The sequence below is a fragment of the Oreochromis aureus genome, linkage group 6, assembly GCF_013358895.1.
Source record: "Oreochromis aureus strain Israel breed Guangdong linkage group 6, ZZ_aureus, whole genome shotgun sequence".
Lineage (NCBI taxonomy): Eukaryota > Metazoa > Chordata > Actinopteri > Cichliformes > Cichlidae > Oreochromis > Oreochromis aureus.
The window spans coordinates 30100744-30120695 of NC_052947.1; the positions used below are offsets into that span (position 1 = coordinate 30100744).

The 19952-nt window shown below is 37.9% G+C and overlaps 2 protein-coding genes, 3 non-coding genes and 1 pseudogene across 5 annotated transcripts in view; 3 read left to right on the top strand and 3 right to left on the bottom strand.

The window, feature by feature from the left end:
* vps37a (VPS37A subunit of ESCRT-I) overlaps nt 1-19163 on the top strand; it is a 32520-nt gene extending 13357 nt beyond the window's left edge. Inside the window, exons 2-13 of the mRNA XM_031727442.2 lie at nt 9104-9261; nt 10611-10685; nt 11871-11988; nt 12844-12947; nt 13189-13402; nt 14128-14198; nt 15013-15140; nt 15230-15288; nt 15683-15751; nt 16527-16670; nt 17355-17443; nt 17642-19163. Coding sequence (XP_031583302.2) covers nt 9104-9261; nt 10611-10685; nt 11871-11988; nt 12844-12947; nt 13189-13402; nt 14128-14198; nt 15013-15140; nt 15230-15288; nt 15683-15751; nt 16527-16670; nt 17355-17435 — 1221 coding nt within the window. The 3' untranslated portion in view covers nt 17436-17443; nt 17642-19163. The remainder of the gene's footprint in view (nt 1-9103; nt 9262-10610; nt 10686-11870; nt 11989-12843; nt 12948-13188; nt 13403-14127; nt 14199-15012; nt 15141-15229; nt 15289-15682; nt 15752-16526; nt 16671-17354; nt 17444-17641) is intronic.
* LOC116310636 lies at nt 432-618 on the bottom strand (annotated as a pseudogene).
* LOC116310629 lies at nt 1131-1344 on the top strand. Its single transcript, XR_004198723.1, has one exon. It is a non-coding gene; the product is annotated as a small nucleolar RNA U3 (small nucleolar RNA).
* LOC116310633 lies at nt 1971-2179 on the bottom strand. The gene has a single exon (XR_004198726.1). It is a non-coding gene; the product is annotated as a small nucleolar RNA U3 (small nucleolar RNA).
* Nucleotides 2949-3157, bottom strand: LOC116310630. Its single transcript, XR_004198724.1, has one exon. It is a non-coding gene; the product is annotated as a small nucleolar RNA U3 (small nucleolar RNA).
* On the top strand, nt 3799-7816 carry LOC120440674. Its single transcript, XM_039613665.1, has 3 exons — nt 3799-4361; nt 4490-4772; nt 4909-7816. The coding sequence occupies exons 1-3, from the start codon at nt 4270-4272 to the stop codon at nt 5533-5535; spliced, it is 1002 nt and encodes a 333-aa protein (XP_039469599.1). The 5' UTR covers nt 3799-4269; the 3' UTR covers nt 5536-7816.
* Nucleotides 19164-19952: the final 789 nt, after the last annotated feature.

A 19952-nucleotide genomic window follows, 5' to 3' on the forward strand; every position in this document is an offset into this window, starting at 1 on the left:
CTCTAGTGACTGCTAAATTAAGCCCTTTCTGGCAGCCAGGTTGACTTGACTGCCTCTTGTCAAATATCTACTTTACGGGCAATATGTCAGTAAAGTTTGATTTCAACTTCTCCAGGAAATCTATGTCCTAATTGACATTGTAACCAGAAGCTCCTTTTATTCCTACACATGTGTATGCCTTCTATAGTAATATAATAAATGTGTGTTAAAAAATAATTATGCTATAGTACATAATATTTTCCAAAGCACAAATTGTTTTTTAATAACTGTGACATTTAGAAAATATCTTTGTGTCCCTCAGAACAAATACTGCTTATATAATTTTCTTTCCACTAAGCAATATATCTAAACTACAGTACATCTAAGCCAGCATCAGTACAGTCATAGATAAAAGCAGTCAAGCCAATATTTACATTTTTTGTGTTCATGCAACCATTCAGACCGTATTCCTTTCATCAATGCACCACAAGGAACCAAAGAGCAATCATCAGTGACAAGCTGATTGTTCTATCTATTTCATGCTTGGAAGGAAGTATCACAAGTCATCGTCGTGGTTAGTGAGACCATACACTTTAGAAATACATTTCTCAAATCAGAAACTATAGGAAGTATAATCATAACTTCCACGAGTTTTAGTATAGTGTGTCAACCAATCATGAATGTTCTAAAAAATGATCAAGCAAACTTCATTCTGAGAAATTATTTTTTAGATAAAAGTCACCAGATGTTGGGGGTAACATATGGTTACGCTGTAACCTTGGTTCTCTGAGCGAGAGACTATCTCTCCACCCTGTATATATGGAATATGTAACGGAGTGGAGAGAGATAGTCTCAATATGATAGAGAACAGCTAGATTTTAAGCAAAGAGAACAGAATAGAAATAAAATTCTCAGCCAGACAGGACTACGACTCATGAGGATGACTCAATTTGATTGCCGCACCACACACTTTAAAAAAATATCTCAAATCTATCAAATAAATAAGTAAATAAATTTTAGTGGCACGTTTCTTAACTATTTCTTAAAATAAGGAAGAAAAGCACTGGTATCTTTGGATGAGCCACTGAAGTAACCGTGAGTAAGAATGATGCTACCATGAATGAGATGCAGTTTTAACCCTCCTGTCACCTAAGACTATACTTTCAGGGATCATTTCTATAGTTTCTGACTTGAGAAATGTGTTTCTAGAGTGTATGGTCTCGCTAACCACGATGATGAGTTGTGATGTTCCCTTTTGAGCATGAAGCTGATGGAGTAGTGCTGTGCTGCACATGTTCTCTGTCATTGATGATTGCTTATTGCTCTACTGTAGAGCAGTGACGAGGGAAATATGATCAGAGTGGCTCTAGAAGAGTTAAATAATAAGTCTTTTTTTGTCTACTGATTGTTTCCACACATGTATGGGCTTTAGTCACAATTTAATGGCTGTGTGAAAAACTGCTAAACGTCTTCTAAAGTGTGAGGAAAGTAGCAATTTCACTATTGGTGAAATGATCCTTGAAAGTATAGCCTTAGAAAAACGGTGGGCAGAAAGAGTTAGTGATTCCCAGGACTACTCTCACTCATAGTTTGCCTCAGCTGTTAAACATGGCCAAAGTGTTGAGTTAATGAGAAGTTAATGAACTATCACTGTTGTACGTAACTACAGTAACATTAGCTCAGATAAAGCTGCTGTTAAAGATGATTACATAACATTTAAATCCAGTTTTGAGAGCCTTGTTGCTCGGTAAAAGTAGTTAAACATAATACCATTTACTCAATCCAAAATCTGTAGCTGCCATTACTGTGATTGTTTTCCAGAAAGATAAAATTTGAAAATGACAAAAAACCGTAAATAGTGCACATTTCAGATGCAGTTGTTCACATGGCCATTAAATGTCACACCATCTTAAATCGTGACCAAAGCCCATAATTACATATGTAGAAGTATTCACCAGACAAAGAAAGACTTATTTTTCAAGTGTTCTAGAGCCACTCTGATCATACTCCCTTCCTCACTGCTCTACAGTAGACCAATAAGCAATCACCGATGACAGAGAACATGTACAGCACAGCTCCATCACCTTCATGCTCAAAAGGGAATATCACAACTTGTCATCGTGGTTAGCGAGACCATACACTCTAGAAACACATTTCTCAAGTCAAAAACTATAAAAATGATCTCTAAAAGTATAGTCTTAGCAAAAGTGAGACTGGAAACAACAAGTCAATCTCAGTACAATTATTCTCACTCAGGGTGTTGATCTTTTAGAAATCGTCTCATTATCTAATGTTACTGTTTGTCTGTTTGTTATGAGTGTCTAGGGTGCCAACCTCCACCACACCTTGAGGTGCTGACAAAGGACACATTTTACATAGAACAGCATACAACATACATAGAACCAAATTTCAAACTGATTGTGTTTCTAGAGTGTATGGGCTCGCTGTGATTAGTTGTGATGTTCCCTTTTTTGAGCTTTGATGAAGGGAATATGATCTGAGTGGTTGTTAGAAAGTGCTTTAACCACTGAAAAACACAGGTTAAATCATCCCATGCAAGCCCCTTCATATGTAAGCAGAATCTAGTTACTGTATTAACAAATCAGAAAAAAAAAACTTGTGTAAAGTCCCTATATGAACTGTTTGTTTTCTTTTTTAGTGAGTGACAGAGATGAGTCTGTTGAAGAAGAATCTTTTAAACTTGGACTAAATGTAGTCAGTCTACCAGCTCTTTAAGCAGGCAGAGACATCTAGTGCCCACTTGTATTATTGGTCTAGGTTAACAATTTATTAGATAATTTCGGCTTAGCACTGACCTTTATTTGACCATTTAAAACCAGAAATCACCAATCTTATACAGGGCTTCCACTGTTATCTAATTTACTATTTCATTGAGCCACAGGGAAGTAGTGATGAGCAATTAAACAGATAAATATTACAGTTTTCAGTGACTGTTTAACACTTCTATAACCACTCAGATCATATTCCCTTTCTCACTGCTCTACAGTAGAGCAATAAGCAATCACCGATGACAGAGAACATGTACAGCACAGCTCCATCAGCTTCATGCTCAGAAGGGAATATCATAACTCATCATCATGGTTAGCGAGACCATAAACTCTAGAAACACGTTTCTCAAGTCAGAAACTATAGAAATGATTCCTGAAAGCATAGTCTTGGTTTGCAAGACAGTTAAAACTGCATCTCATTCATGGTTGCATCATTCTTACTCACGGTTACCTCTCTCCACTCCATTACATATTCCATATATACAGGGTGGAGAGATAATCTCTCGCTCAGAGAACCAAGGTTACAGTGTAACCATACGTTACCCCCAACATTTGGTGACTTTTATATAAAAAATAATTTTTCAGAATGATGTTTGCTTGATCATTTTTTTAGAACACTCATGATTGCATGACACACTATACTAAAACTCATGTAAGTTAAGACAATACTTTCTATAGTTTCTGATTTGATTAATGTGTTTCTAAAGTGTATGGTCTCGCTAACCACGACGATGACTTGTGATACTTCCTTCTAAGCATAAAATAGATACAACATCAAACATTTTATGTAAAAATTAATTTCTCAGAATGAAGTTTGTTTGACCATTTTTGAAAACACTCATGATTGAATGACACACTATACTAAAACCCATAACAAACAGACAAACATTACAGTTTTTCTCAAATGCTAAAACACAAACGCCAAACCTCTAAACCAAATGACCAGTTGTCTAAACACATTTACTAAATCTAGCCATCATTTACCAATATCATAAACACATGTCACATGAAGACACAATTCACAGAACACAATCCTCCGTTGTCATGAATCTAACCACATTTTGCCTTGCTAAAACACAAGTTGCAAAAGAACTCTGCTCATATTCTCAAATGAAAGCTCATGTGATGCAACATGCTTGCCACAGTCAGCAATATTTGAACACAATGAACACACCTGGCGTCATTCATTACACACAACGACTCAAAATTGAAGACACTTGTTGCTAATGCTGTGACCATATGTATAAAAGCAAGTTCAGAGTGCACGGTTTGCTGAAGAGTCCAAACAAACACAATGGATGAAGGCAGAGTCAGGGGAAGAGGAATTCGATGCAGAGGAGGGAGAAGAGCTGGCCCTGGAAGAAGAGGAGCAGGCCAACAAGGAAGAGGAGGAGGCCAACATGGGAGAGGAGAAGGTCCAGGAGGGAGAGCAAGACAACCTCGCACCATCATTACGGACGAGATGTGAGCAACAGTCATTGACCATGTCATTGTCCATGGCATGACAATGGCTGAAGCAGGACTAAGAGTCCGTCCAAACCTGAGTAGGTTCACCGTGGCCACCATTATCAGGGCATTCAGACAACACAACAGGTATTGTACTCTATTGCTTTCTTTGTCACAATACAGTTTTACAAACCTGTGAAAGTAGTCTATTGGTTTCAAATCAGTTGTGACTGTATTGTAACACATATCAATTGACAACACGTTTCTTTCTTTAGAGTTGAAAGAATGCCACATAGAGGTGGGAGGGTTGCCATATTTACAGCGGCACAAGAAACCCTCATTGTGGATATGGTTTGTGGGAACAACCTCATCAGACTCCGGGAGATCAGAGACAAAGTCATTGCCAATAATGTCAACTTTGAGAGCATTGACGATGTCAGCTTGGCCACAATAGACCGAGTTCTCCGGCGCCAAAAGACGCAGATGAAACAGGTCTATAGGGTTCCCTTTGAGCGCAACTCTGTGCGACACAAAGACCTACATTACGAGTATGTGCAAGTAAGTATACATCCATGTTCACAGTACAGTTAGTGGACATACTGTGTTGCTCAGTGGCCTACATTACTTCTGGACAATACTGTGCTACCTGATTGACTGTTGTTCTGAACACCTGTGCACTTTCACATTTTCACAGAGGATATTACAGTTGGACGCGATGGCCAGACCTCATGAGTACCTCTTCCTGGATGAGGCTGGCTTCAACCTGCGGAAACGAAGGCAAAGAGGCCGTAACATCATTGGCCAAAGAGCAATCACTGAGGTCCCTGGCCAACGGGAGGGTAATATTACTCTTTGTGCGGCCATGGGTTCGGAGGGGCTTGTCCACCGGCATGCTGTCCTTGGGTCTCACAACACCCAACGTCTCCTCACCTTCCTAGAGGAGCTAAAAGACATCCTCCTGGACCGCCAACAACACCATCCTGGGCCCGCACATCACCTTTATGTGATCATTTGGGACAATGTCCGCTTCCACAGAACAAACCAAATCAGAGAGTGCTTCACCACCAACAGTGACCACTTTTTAAACGTCTGTCTGCCACCCTACTCCCCTTTCCTGAACCCTATAGAGGAGTTCTTCTCATCGTGGAGATGGAAGGTTTATGACAGACAACCATACACAAGAGAGAACCTCCTAAGGGCAATGGAGCTGGCCTGTGTTGACATCCCAGCGGAGGCCTTCCAAGGATGGATTCGCCATTCCAGGGCGTTTTTCCCGCGGTGCCTGGCGAGAGACAATAAGCCTGCGATGTGGATGAGGTGATGTGGCCCGATGCAGCTCAGCGACATGATGCCGCACAGTGATTGTAGTGTGTGTGTGGTGTGAATAAAGTTAATGAAAAAACTTCACACCCTGATCATGTTTTCAAGAGTACTGTTGTGTGCAATAGATTCTGTTTTTGCATTGAGTTGTGTTACAGTAGTGTACGTACATGCAGGATTTTCTATAGATTTATACTCTTCATATGAAACTCACAAATCTAAATGCCTAATCCTCTGCAGAGATCTACGACGATCCGTTACCGTATAGTTTCGAAAAATATGCATTGGCAGTTATGAAACAAAGAACCTTCTCACAAATTGAGCATTGTGTTTTCAATTGTTTTGCTGTAGTGTGTAATGATGTGTATAGTGTTTACATTCTTGAAAGCTTCGAGCTGCTCTTTTGGTGTGAAAGTTTGAGTTTTGCAGTGGGAAGGTGTGGTTGTGTTTATGTAGCTTTAGAAAAGGGTGTTGTGTTTAGACATTGGGGAACATGGTGGGAACGTTTGTGAAATGTGTTTTAGCATTTGAGAAAAACTGTAACATTAGATAATGAGACGATTTCTAAAAGATCAACACCCTGAGTGAGAATAATTGTACTGAGAATGACTTGTTGTTTCCATCCTCATGCTTTCAAGGATCATTTCCATGATTTTTGATTTGATGTGTTTGTGGAGCGTATGGTCTTGCAAACCATCATGGTTTGTTGTGATATTCCCATTCGAGTATGACACTAATAAATAGTCATGATTATTCAGTGCTTCTTTACAGCACTGAAGCAAGTATGATCTGAGTTGTTTTAAGAAAGCTGAAGAGGAAAACCTTGCGTAACTGTTTTTCCAGACACTTGCTCTTTACTAATACTTGAGAAGTCATGTTTGACTTCTGAGTTCTTTAAATCTCTCACCTCTCACCCACAAAAGTAACTGGATAAGACAGGCATTGAATCTATATTTTTGCGGAAACTTTTAGCCTTCAAAGTCTAAAATGCTTTACATGTTCTATTGGGCTTTTGTTGAAAGTGTGTTGAATTTCTGTACTGTTTGTTTGGAAATGCCTCTGAGGGACAGAAAAAGGCAATTAGAAAGACAGTAACGATAGCAAGTAAGTTGCTGGGAATTGCATTACCAAGCCTAGAAAGCATTTACAGGGACTGTGTATGAAGTAAAGCAAATTAATATTGTGAGTGAACCATCCACTTGTCCCCTTTAAACTGATACCATCTCCATGGCTTTATCATCCCCTTTAGTTGACAAAAAACCAGGTCCAAATGATCTTTTACTACTATCAAATTTTTGAACATGAGCAACATAAATGTTCCCAAATTGGTGTTGCCAAAAAATATTTTTATCAGTAGATTGATCTTACTTTTGTAAAAGTTGTAGTTCAATGTAGTTTTGATGAAGGGAATATGGTCTGAGTGGTCATAGACAGGATTTAAAGGTCAAAATGTGGTTTTAAGTGCTTAAAGCTCCTGTTTTTATCACAAGGGCTAAAAACACAGATGGTTGTCACTTCTGGGCAAAAAGCAAGTGTTTGAAATTATTTCTCTTTGCCTCGTTATGGAGCATAAAGGAAGGAAATATGTTTTAAAGAAGGTTGGCTTTGGTTTTACAATTTCATACTTTAAAAGCACCTTAGTTTAAATGCAAACTTTTGAGCAAATGTTTGAGATAAACATGTTTTAAAAGTATGTGATTACAAGTGTTACATGTTCACCATGAATCGTGATCTCGGGGTGGGGGACCCCCCTTCTGCTCCCCACTGGTTGTCATACATATCAGTGTGGTGGACGCACCTGCAGCCACCCAATTATGAAGTTCACCAGCACTTTTATATAATAGTAGTTAACTATTAAACTAACTGTTGGTTTTGTTTCTTTGTTATTAGATGATTCATTTGTCAACCTAGGGTCCTCAAGCAGTATTTACGTCTCCTTGGTTTCTTGGGTGTGTATTTTTATCTGGTGTTCCAGAAAAAGTAAGGGAAAAAAGGCACTGCAGCATGCCTTGGCCTTCTGCCCTGTATTTGATTCCCATTTATTAAGAAAAAAAAAAAGTGCCATGTTTGCTTGAATGGTTGGTAATTGTGTTGCATTATAATATGTATTAAATTATTTTGAAGAAAATGAAAGTTGATGGACACATTCAAGAATTAAGTTAAAGTTATGTTGACTTAGTTATGCTAGGACTGATAAGTACAATAATCTTTATCGCCATTGCATATATACAGTGGAACTGGGTGCAGTATTGTCAGTGCAAATAATAAAATCTATACTGTACACCTGACTATGATCAGTGTGATAAAATCAGTGTGAGATAAATTATTGGGACATTTTTCAACCACCTTTGAAAACCTCTTTGAGGTTTGGAGTTTTTTGGAGTGTTTTGTTTTTTTAATATACTTTATGTCAACTTTAAAAAAGCAAATCACTAGGATTAAAGCCCTCCCGGTACTCCTGTTGACTTTCTTCTAGCTTACTATTTATTTGCATTAGCACTGCAAATAAAGGAAATGCAGGAAAGTATTCCTTTGAATACTTTCCTGCATTTCCTCATTTCACCGCCAACCCTCCTTGTCTTCTTTTCTCTATCCAGAGAAAATACCAAAAACCATCTTGGCAATTTCCTTCACCACTTCAGCTCTATCACTTCCAGATATCTGGGAACTCTTCCCTACCACCCAGAGCCTGTGACAATTTTTCCTTGTTAAGCTTCCACTATTAAATCCTTGCGTCTGCCTTCACTTACTACTTCTTGATTTCTTAAGTCATCCTACAGACTACCATCAAATTCTGCCTATTTATATTCTCACCTTGCAGCTGCCTATTTCTTTCAGATTGGACCTGTTTTCCTTTTTAGCTACAGGTTTCTTGTTAGATTCAGAAATAACTGACAAAAATGGGAGAAGACCAATGGTGAAATTGCTACTTTCTTCACACTTTAGAAGAATGTGCATCCTAGAGGATGGACTTTAAAAACAAAAATTTGGAACAATATCTGAATATGTGGGACAATGGATAAAAATGTAGTGGAGTCCTACATAAAGAGGAACCCGTGCTCACCCTAAAACTTTTTAACACTCACAAAATTAGCATTTGTGTTACTAAAAAAAATCGCATTTTTAACGTGGCTTTGCTGCTTTATTCTTAAATCTCACATAGTTTATTATAAGGTCCAATCCAAAAAAATATGTTATTCTTATATTTTATTGTGGAAAAAAAGGTTATAAACAGGAAGTTGCGCTCTACGTAGGCGTTTGCGTGACGTAACACGTAAATAAGTTGATCAAGCTGTTATTAGCTTGGTTGTTTTCTTCCTTTAGCGTTAATCTGTCGCTTGATATTAATGACTGGGTGACATTTACACACAGCTCTTGGGAGATAAACCGGAACTGACACTTTAACCAACAAATGAGGATATGCCATCCGACTTTGTAACGTATACAGAAAGTAAACCTTGTGAAGACGAGAAACCGAGAGTCAAACAGCTAACAGCGGTCAGCGCCGCAAATCTCCACACCGTGTACCGCTCATGCTGACTTTCTCTTCCATTTCATCTTCGTTTTAGTCGGCCTTTAGATTCGCCAAGTCCGGTCAGTGGTTTCTCCAGAAGAGAATGAACTGGTTTTTCCCAACCTCCAAAGGCTCTGGATCTCTCCCTCCTCTGAACAGCTTACAGCAACAGAGACAGCGGCAGATCGAGTCCCTAAAAGCTGCCCACCCAAGGTAATAACGATCCGTCACCCCAAAACCCGACCCGTAAGATTGTTTTATGGTCACCATGATGTTTCCTGAACATTTTAATGGGGTTAAATAGAAAACACCCTCACTCAGTTTACAAACACACCTGCTGTTTACTTCTCAGAGCTAGCTACTTCTCACAGTTAAGTTAAAAGTACCTCATGCTAGCAACCAACTTTTCGTTTATTATCGACCACATTTATCCCATCTGTTCTCTAAATATTCAAATTATGTAATACTATTTTAGGTAAACCCACTGTTGTGAAGCCCCTTAGTCTGGTTTGTAAGCTAATCTTGCTAGCCTTTTCTCATGGCTAATTAGCGCGTGCTATGTTAGCATTAAATGACAGGGTCTATTTTTAGGGCTCATGGCTGGACATGTCCTGTGGTCATGTGTTTGCCATGCATGTAGTTTTAAGATGAGCTAGTTACTGAGAAGTGGAGATTAAAGTATTAGCCTTTGTTTATCAACGAATGCTGTCCAGCGTAAGCCACCATAAACCCACTGTTGTGGTTCATTTCTTGAGCCAGCATGGAGTCACAGTCTTCTACCTCCTAATGCGAATTATGCCAAGTGTGTGACAAAGAAATGGGATTACACAGTTTCTGAGAAGGAACCAAGCATATCAAATCAGATCATGTGCTTTTAGATGTCATGGAGCTCTGTTGAATGCTTCTCATGTGATGACACTGATGTTACTAGGTGTAAGGTGAAGGTTTTCTACATGCTGCTTTGACATGATAATTGATTTTTGGGGGGGTGTTGACTGTTTAAACCCCTTATATTGATTTCCGGACCAACTTCAACATGAACCTTTTTTGCCCTATTTTTTTCAAGTTGTGATTTTATAAACAGTGTAGCATTACAATTATTCCATCATTTCACTGGTGCAGTTTATCTGGTGAAAATGAAGTTATTCAGATAAATAGTGGTATCAGCAGCCTTAGAGGCAGTGAAAGGGAAAGTTCATTATTATCAGAGACTGACAGACACTTGTGTGTGATTTTAAAACCTAACATGTCAAATGTATTAATTGCTCTTTTTTGTGAAACAACTCTTTTTTTTTTCTACCTTTTCCCCAGTGATCAACTACTAAGTACCATAAATAGATTGCATTTACTTATTCATGAAAAACTATGTTCACCTTCTGTGCAATTTTAATCCCTCACCCACAGAAGTTGTTGGGTGAGGATAAATACTGAATCTATCATTTGCTCTTAAACTAGCAGAATTTCATAGACCTTGACCTTAGGTGTATAATTCTCCTTTTCCATCTTCTTTTGGTTGTATGTTGATAAATCTTCAAATTTCTGGCCCTGTTCCTTTTTTACAGCCTTGCAGAAATCCAGAAGGATGTGGAATACAGAATACCATTCACAGTCAACAATTCAACCATTAGTGTTAACATGTGAGTACATTTTTTACACCTACCAGGTGGGATCAAAAAGTTCTAATTTGCATGTCTGTGAAAACAAAGAGCCTTACCTAATCATACATTTGAGGTCATTTTCTCGTACACATCTGGCTGCTTTTTTCAGATCTCTCACTAGTGTCATTGTATTCTCTTGCATTTCTGCTTGGTTTTTATTTTCAATAAGTGCACTGAAATTTGCACTGTGAGTCTCACACCATGGGGTAATGAAAATAGCACCTCATGTACCACATTGCCTTCAGTCTTAGAGACTGTGGTCTCTGTAACTGCAAACTGCTGTAGCCAGGCACTGTCATCACCAGCCGTGTTTTTTCAGATGAAATTTGGGTCAGTTTAAAAGAGTGGTCAGAATGGGAATAATAGCAGCCATGCTGGAGGCTGCTTAAACATACCCAGGATTATGACGGTCAACATGGGTTAGGCCAAAAAGGATTTTGGATTTTATGGGCCTCTTTTCTGAAACTTTTTGTCACACTGCGTACAGTAATTTCAGATTATCAACAGACAATGGTTTGTGTGCCTCAAAGTCAGTCTGTACTTACACCACTGATTGAAATCTGACTTTGGCTTAACAGCACTGTAAGATAAATACAAAAGAAGGTTAGCATTACAGGAGAAACAAGATAGAAATTTTCAGATTTCCACAAAGAAGATAAGACAAGAAAAACTAGTAAAGCCGGTTGAGAACCCAAGTATGTGTCATAGGCTCTAGTAACTCTCGCATTAGGTAGTCAAATGTTTATGAGAGCTCTTAGGAAAAATCTTTGTCACACATTCACTCCCATTTCTGCTTGTATTTTTGTCACCTATAAAGAAAATATGGGGCTGGGCTTTATAGGTGTGGAGGACTGTCCATTAATTGGTTTGGGTCTGGGTATTTCAGAACTGTATTTGAACTGTATTTGCCATAAACATTTTTGACAGATGCCACTTTGGCCTGTAACAGCAGGTAAATACAGGTGTTACTAATCCCAAGAACACAATTTATGACACAATTTATCACTTGTTTCCTATTGATTATCCAGTCATGTTGATTGATTATCCAGCAATACTACATCATAACTAGATTTATATTATCTGGGCTGTAAATTGTTGATAGTTAACATTAAAGGGTTTAACTATGAAAGTTAAACACTTCTCTTTTGTTACCCTTCATTTCAGTTTGCTGCCTCCTCAGTTCCCCCAGGAGAAACCTGTGGTTAGCGTCTTTCCCCCTGTTGGTCATCATTTAGTGGACAGCAATAATGGCACTATGATCAAGAGCCCCCTCATCACTAATGTAAGTAGCTTTTGAGGATTAAAGAGGTTTGGTTTTTTTTAGATCTTAAAGAAGAATTATAAATTATAGCATCCGGAATCAATACTTAAAATGACACAGATAACACTTTTTTTTTTTGTTTAAAGTGTCATTGCACAAATGTGTGTGTGGTTTTCTTTATTTGTTTGTTTTTCAATGATCTGTGTGAAAACAAAAAAAGAGAGAGAGAAAGGGAAGTAAAACGCTGCAAAGCGACAGCATTGCTGTGAAAGCAGCAGGACGAGTTGAAAGATCATTACTCATGGTAGTGTCCAAGATAACTACATTTCTCATCTGACTAAAAGTGAAAGTGAAATAAGTAACTTAACGTTAGGGGGTTTCCAAGGCTAGCAGTAGGTCTTTTCACCACCATCAAATGCTCTGTGTCTTCAACCAAGAAAAATAGTCTAATTCTATTATCCAGTTTACTTGGAAATACGTATACGTAATCCAGTTTTCTAAAGCTATAATACATCATCTGCACACACAAATAAATAAATAGCATACTTTAGAAAGCATCTTGAATGTAACCAAATTTTAAAAAATAATTTAATACATAATTAAATTGATTATGTTACACACTTCAGTGTATAATTATAAACTATGACAGATCCAGATAGAGTGGGGAGGGCTGTTGTCGATGCACAGCTTTTTCTGTGGTATCCTTGCTTCATTTGTGCACATAAACCAGGTGTTCATCAGCTGAAAAAACATGTACTTTTTTCTTTTTTTTTCTGTTTCTTTCATTGGTTCATTGTAAAGTAAATCCACTTATTTTAGGTTCTTCTTTAATTTTATCCATGTTACTGTATTTAGTTGTTGTTATATATGTTCTAGTTTGGGATGCACTCAGACCTGGGAAAGGTCATCCAAAGTCTGCTTGACGAGTTCTGGAAAAGTCCTCCCGCCTTGATGTCTAGTGGTCCTTCTGGCTTTCCTTAGTAAGTCTCCTCCTACTGTCATTGAGAATATAAGACACTTGTTTCTCAGTACTTTCTTATGGCATTCTAAGAAAGTTCATATATTTTTCAAGTGTGGTCTTATTTTAAATATTTTTTTAGTCAGAGTTTATAGACAATGTATAAAGTGGTTCTAAAAAGCAGTTTGATATATTTTTTCCACATTAAAAAATCATTGAAGCATTGATGTTCTGCTTATTCTTTTCTTTTTCCACTGGAGCAGTATGTACAAATCATCAGGTATAGCACCTTACCCCAATCCGGCTTTTCACTTTGGTTCTCGCCACATGGGACCCAGTCAGACACCGCCTCCTGGTCCAGCCCCTGCGCCAATGCCTCACCCAGGGGTCGATAGTGCCCTTGGGCCCCCTCGAGCTCAAGCGCCATATGGAATAATTTCTGACCTGCCACTGCCTGTACCTATTGGAGATTCAGAGGTATGCAATTGATCCACAGTGTATAAAAATGGAATGGTAACAGTCAAGCATATGGCAGGCCAAGCATCACCTTCACCAAACCAGATAAAAGTGTTGATCAAAAAGTTTTAGGTTCCTCCACCTATATCCCAGGTTCTGGACTGCTTCCAGCACAATTTCTGTTTAATAAAGATCGCTTTGGAAATGTAAACATTAGCCGGGGTGGAAGCAACCCACGAATGGTTGAGAAAATGTCACTGATGGGGAAATTTCTCAAATTTAAAGGGAATTTTGTGGAACTCAAGGATGTATTTTACCCCAAACCAGAACTTTTTGTTGAACCTAATCAAGCAGTTTTCAGCATATAAACCTAACCAGAGTTAAATCAAAAGTGAAAACCAAGTGAAAAACAAAACAAATCAGCGAATGAAGAAAAAAAATCCAAGCTTAAAACATAACGGGGAAAAAAGCCATGGTGTCCTGCCAACAAATCGACAACTTGTGCTGTCACTAACACTCCATACAACTAATATGGGCTGTCTAGGTCTCTCAAATAAAACTTTAATCTCATGCTGGCCAATGTTAGTGCCACTAGTGCATGGACATTACACATAACAGGAAGAAGCAGATGGCATCAGATAAAATTACTCAGAGAACTAGCATTGGACAGTCTGACACAACTCTAGTGTTCAGACATTAATACACTGAAGATTGTGATGTGAATATATTACATCTGTTTCTTCCAGACTGGACTAAATGGACATGTGTACAAGATGCCCGAGATTCCCGAGTCTTTTCCTGAACTCTGTGACATGAAGTAAAGTATTCCTTAATGATTTCAAATTAAAATGTTTGCACAGTGTGAAATGTTTGTTCATGACAAAAATTATTTCATTATTGATGTATTCAACATCTTACCCACTGTTTATGTAAAGTGGTAGAAATAATTATAAATAATGCTGAATTTATAAGTTTGCTCACTTACAAAGAAAACGATAGTGTCTAATTTTTCTGGTAGTTTCATTTTAATGGTGAGAGACAGATTATCAACCCAAAATGCAGAAAAATCTCCAAAAAGTAGTTGGAAAATCTAGAACTATAAAACTATAAAAATCTTGCTTCAGGGGGTGAGGATGATCATGAGAAAGGTGGTGGATCAACCTGAAACTACACAGGAAGAACTTGTTAGTGATCTGAAGACAGAACACAATGTAACACTCTATGCCATAAATGACTTAAACCTTTCAGCACCTGCAGGGTCTGTCAGTGCGCCCCAGGGTGGCTGTGGCTACAACGTAGCTTGCCATCACCAGTGTGTGAATGTGTGCATGAATGGGTGAATGACTGGATATGTAGATCGCTTTGGGGTCCTTAGGGACTAGTAAAGCGCTATATAAATACAGGCCATTTACCATTTACAGGCCATTTCTGCTCAAAAAGGCACATGTACAGGCATGTCCTAAGTTTGTTATTTATGGGTTTTGGTTGATATTCTGTCTCTATCCATTAAAATGAGCCTACAATAAAAGTTACAGGCTTTTCATGTTTTTTTGTAAGTGGGCACACACATCAAATAATTATTCTCTCACATATCTGCCCATTTATCCACTTTTTTCTTTATTCACCCCCAGCCTGACACAGTTGTCAGATATGTCTGAAAACGAGGATGTGTTGCTCAATTTTTTTGTGAGTTTGCCACAACTCAAACAGGTCACATCTGATAAAGAAGAGTTGATCAACAATATACTGGACATGGCCAGTAAGTTCCTTCCCTGTTCTCATAGATGGTCTTGCGAGTCATAGGAAAGTGAAGCTCTAATTTAAGTGGGTGTCAATGTGTTTTTGCAGAGAAAAACCTTCAAATGGAGCCACATCTGGAAGGAAAAAGACAAGAGATGCTCTACAAGGTCAGTTCTTACATCATTCCTCTTTGTTTCATAATCAAGTCAAGTCAGTGTATTTATAAGCACATTTAAAAACAACGCAGTTTGACCAAAGTGCTGTACAAACTGAAAACCAGAAAAATAATAAATATATACATCAATATAGAAAAATAGAAGATAAGCCACAAAAGCAAAACAACTCAGTCACAGTTAAAAGCTAGGGATTAAAGAGGTGTGTTCAGACAGGTTTTAAAAATGTTTGAAATGTCCGAATTTAAAAAGGCCGACAGTTTCAGAGTTTAGGCGCAGTAACTGCAAAGGCCCGGTCTCCTCTCTGTGTCATACACGCATGGCTCACATATCCGTTTATACCATTGTCCTGCTGCTTATTATGTGTTTTTGTCTCTTGTGCTAACAGTATGAACAGCTGACTCAGATGAAGTCAGCTTTTGAAACAAAGATGCAGAGACAGCACGAACTCAGTGAGGTAAATGGCCACACCAGCACACTCTGGTTTTACACATAATACATGTTTAGTGTAAATACACATCTTGAAATGAGAGTTTTGACATTTTCATATGTTTATTCCAATACTGATTTATCATTTTGTTGATTGGAACTGAGCTTGGGTTGTTTAATATACTGTGTAACTTGTGAATTGTATAACTGTGTAATTGTAGTAGTCTTTGTTACTTAAGCTAAGCTTGATTGACTGGTCAGTTTCCAGAAAACCAAGCACAAAAAGAAAAAGTAAAATATAAGATGCAGACTTAATTGGTGACTACATGTCGGTCTGCTACAGTTGTGGTCAGAGGTTTATATACACTCATCACTGACGTGAACGTTGTGGTGATTTTTTGGCTTTTAATGGACTTTTCCAGGGTTTAATGATTGCACAGCATATATTCACTTTACATAGCAAATATTGGGTGCATAAGTTTGAATTTCTTTTGAATTTTCTTTAATCCACACAGAGTCAAAAGTATACATTAAAGGCTCAAATATATACATACAGTTACTTTAATCTTTCAGCAGGTTATCCTGAAGATTCTATATTGTCTTTTTACTTGACTTGGCCAATGCAAGATCCCTTCACCAGCAGAAAAAAGGATTTGTTTAGCAGCACTCATTAGATTGAGCAATACTCTAAAGAAGAGCTTATAGATATCAACCCAGACACGCTTGCCTGTAAACACTCTTTGATCATTTTGTATTTGTCATTAATGTTTTGTTTTTGTTTATTTTATTTTATTCCCTACCAGAGTTGCAGTCTAAGCACTCTACAGGCTCGGTTAAAAGTTGCTGCTCACCAGGCAGAGGAGGAGTCTGAGGAGACGGCTGAAAACTTCTTGGAAGGACGCATTGACATTGACGAATTCCTGAACAGCTTCATGGAAAAAAGAACAGTGAGATGCTAACAACAACAAGAACGACAAAAAGCCATTTATACCTAGAATTGGCCAGGAGTCATTTTTATGCTGTTTTTTAATTCATGTTTCGTTAAGCATGTTGTACGAGTCAGAGTTAGCTGGGTTTGATTGAACGATACATAAACAGGGGACTGGAGTTGGATAAAAAATCTTTTTTTTGAGTTTTGAATGGGATGCAAACAGGGTGTTAAACCTGTAAAGAACTGGAGAGAGACTGATGACGGTCATGATAATGACAAATCTATCATGCAAAGCCTACCCACTGTGTTGACCCCTTGTGGCAAGGGAAAGCTGAAAGTAGCTTCTTTTATTTGTTATCATTTGAGAAAGTAAAAAACCTTATTCAAGAAGTGAAATCTTTGCTTTTGTTGATGCTGTTGCATCAGTGGGTAAACATGATGCCGCCTGGCTGTTCTAGTGTTACATGTTGGCTTTTTTTTTAACCTTTTAAAGACTAAACCATGAAATAATTGTCAGAAATTTTTAATTGTTTAAAAATAGAGGTTTTATTGAACCTCCCGACACTTTTTAAAAAAATGTTAGTTTTAATTTGTGCCATATTTACTGCATCTGGCTCTATTGTAATTTAGGTGTGAATGTTATAGGAAGTACAACACTTAACATTTTAAGGGGAAACTTCACATGACTTTTGTTTTCCAGCTTTGCCACAGCAGAAGAGCCAAAGAAGAGAAGCTGCAACAGTCCATCAACACACATGGCCCGTTTCCTACCAGTCACTAGATCACAAGGTAGAAGAATCACAGCACAGCACACATCACTTAGTCGCATTGCAGTCACATGTCTGTTTAAAGGGTAAAAATGCTGGTTCTCAACTTTTGCAATGACTGTAATAACCTTTCCTCTTTTTTTGAAAAGAAAAAAAGGAAATTGTATTTTTCATTCTCATTTATTCATTCTGCTTCTCTCGCCATCTCTTTGGTCCTCAGTTTCGGTGTTTCTCAGCCAACTGCTGCCAAGTAAAAGGAAAAAGGCATTACAGGGGCCGAAAAGCACACTGGGCTCTCAGTCAGTTCGGAGAAACATGAAGATTTTGATTGCAATGCTGGGCTAAAACAAGAAGCCTATGGTGTCCAGATCCAAGCTTAAAAAAAAACAACAAACAACAAAACAAAGCAAAACACAAAAAAGCAGTTAAAGTTGGATCTTGTGAGAGTAACGTTGAGTCACCACAGGAGGCCAAACCTTGGAGAATGAGTGGCACATGCCTGATGCTCCAGACACATTACTATGGATTCATCACATTGTGGATAATATTATTGCACTTTCTTTTTTCTTCTTCTTTTTTTCCAGTTTTGACATGGCAGTGATTACAACAAGCTTTGTTTTCTCTTTAGATTTATGTCACATTGCTCATAAAATCTTGCCTGTTCTTAATCAGGAAGGTTGGAGATGTGAAGAAATTTGGAAGAAAGTACAAGTTGTTTAGTACAGTACCCCTAATCTTCCATTTTCTGTGCTGTGGGCTAGTTAGTATCACTTAAAAAGTTATTCTGAAATGTTGGTGTCTGTACCATACATCTCTGAGATCAGTCCTTGCTTAATCATCCCATTACACTTTACGATGTTGTGCAGCCAATGCACTTTCAGCGATAATTTGTCCAAGGCAGCCGTGACTGTCAGTGAGTAAAACAAAGAAAAGAAGCAAGGACTCAACAGTGCGATCAGGAGACATTTAATTGGGCTGTTAAAATTTAAACTATGTGTTTTCAAAGTGGAAAGTGGTTGATTGTTAATCAAGCTGTCAGTTTTAGGAAATCCTAAACACAGCCTGAAAATCATTGTGTTTACATAAACATTCATAGTTATGGTTTCAGATTTTCTGTCAGTACTCTGATAATCCCTCAATTTATGTACTGTAAGTTGTAATACATTTGTTTCCAATTCAAAGTTAACGTGAACCAAGCAAACCACATAACATACTGTAAGAGCTGTTTCAGTTGTTAGTTCCTGTATTGTAATTCTGCTTATTGAGGGTCACATGTTGAAACCAATGCTAACATGATTAGCATTTGTGGTTGTTGTTCTTAGCACTGACAGCAAATATTTTTCTGCTCAGAGGGCAGGTTAAACTAAATTAACTCAAATCTGAATACTTCATTCTCTCTTTTATTTTAGTCCAGTGCTTTTTACATTGATTTTTTTTTTTTTAAATTCTCTTGATGTAAACATACTGACCACCACTTTTCTCTTATATGCACAGTTATGATCGCCCGAGAAACTGTTTTCTGACACCTGAAACCTCAAACTTGAAATTTCTGCTGAAAAGCCTCAGAAGATGTGGGATAATGTTGAGGAATATTAGATTAAATGCTGCAGTAAAACTCAATGACATTGGATACTGTATTTAAATAATGTTAATAATAGGCTATATTGTAATCAAAGGCTCGAGACACCTTGTATTATATGTTCTTATTTAATTTGTTAGAGTAATAAAGCATTTAGAATAAATTCTGTGATCACATTCTTTTTAACATACCAGCATTGCCTGAAAGCCAGAGTTTCTCAGGGTATCCTTGGGCTGCATGATGTCAGTAAGGTGTCTGACCATGATGGGGAATTTGTTCAATGAACACACAGAGAAATCCCCAACAATCAAATTATTCCTAAGTAAACAGCCTCTTGGCAATACTGGGAAGGGAAAACTGCCTATGAACAGGAAGAAACCTTTGGCAGAACCAGGCTCAGGAAGTGGCAGCTGTCTGTCACGACAGGTTGGGCATGGTGGGAGGAAGACTGGACAAAAAAACACACTGTGGAAGAGAGCAAATGATTAATAATAAGTAATTGATTAAATCCAGAGTCGTGTGTAAGCTCAGAGAGGGTGAAAGGAGTGAGTGAAGAAGAAACACTCAGTGCTTCGTAGGATGCCCTCAGCAGCCTAGGCCTATGGTGGTGTAACTACAGAAGGATTCGGGGTAACCTGATCCAGCCTGTATAACTGTATACTTTATAAAATTCACTTTACACTAAAGATTATACGGTATAATTTTTCATGGCATTAAAGTAATGCACAATGCTGCTGTAGATGGTTCAAGGACGTGCGGTACTATACACACAAAACATTAAAGCTCAGAACCTAAATGTACTTTTACCATTAGAAAATTTGCTTACATTGTTATCTGTATGATACTAGACACAAATTTTAAATTCATTCTTTTATAAAACATGAATCTTTTTGTTGCTTTGTTTGCTATCACTGGCCTCTGGGTTATTTTGACCTGCTGTGGATATCATCTT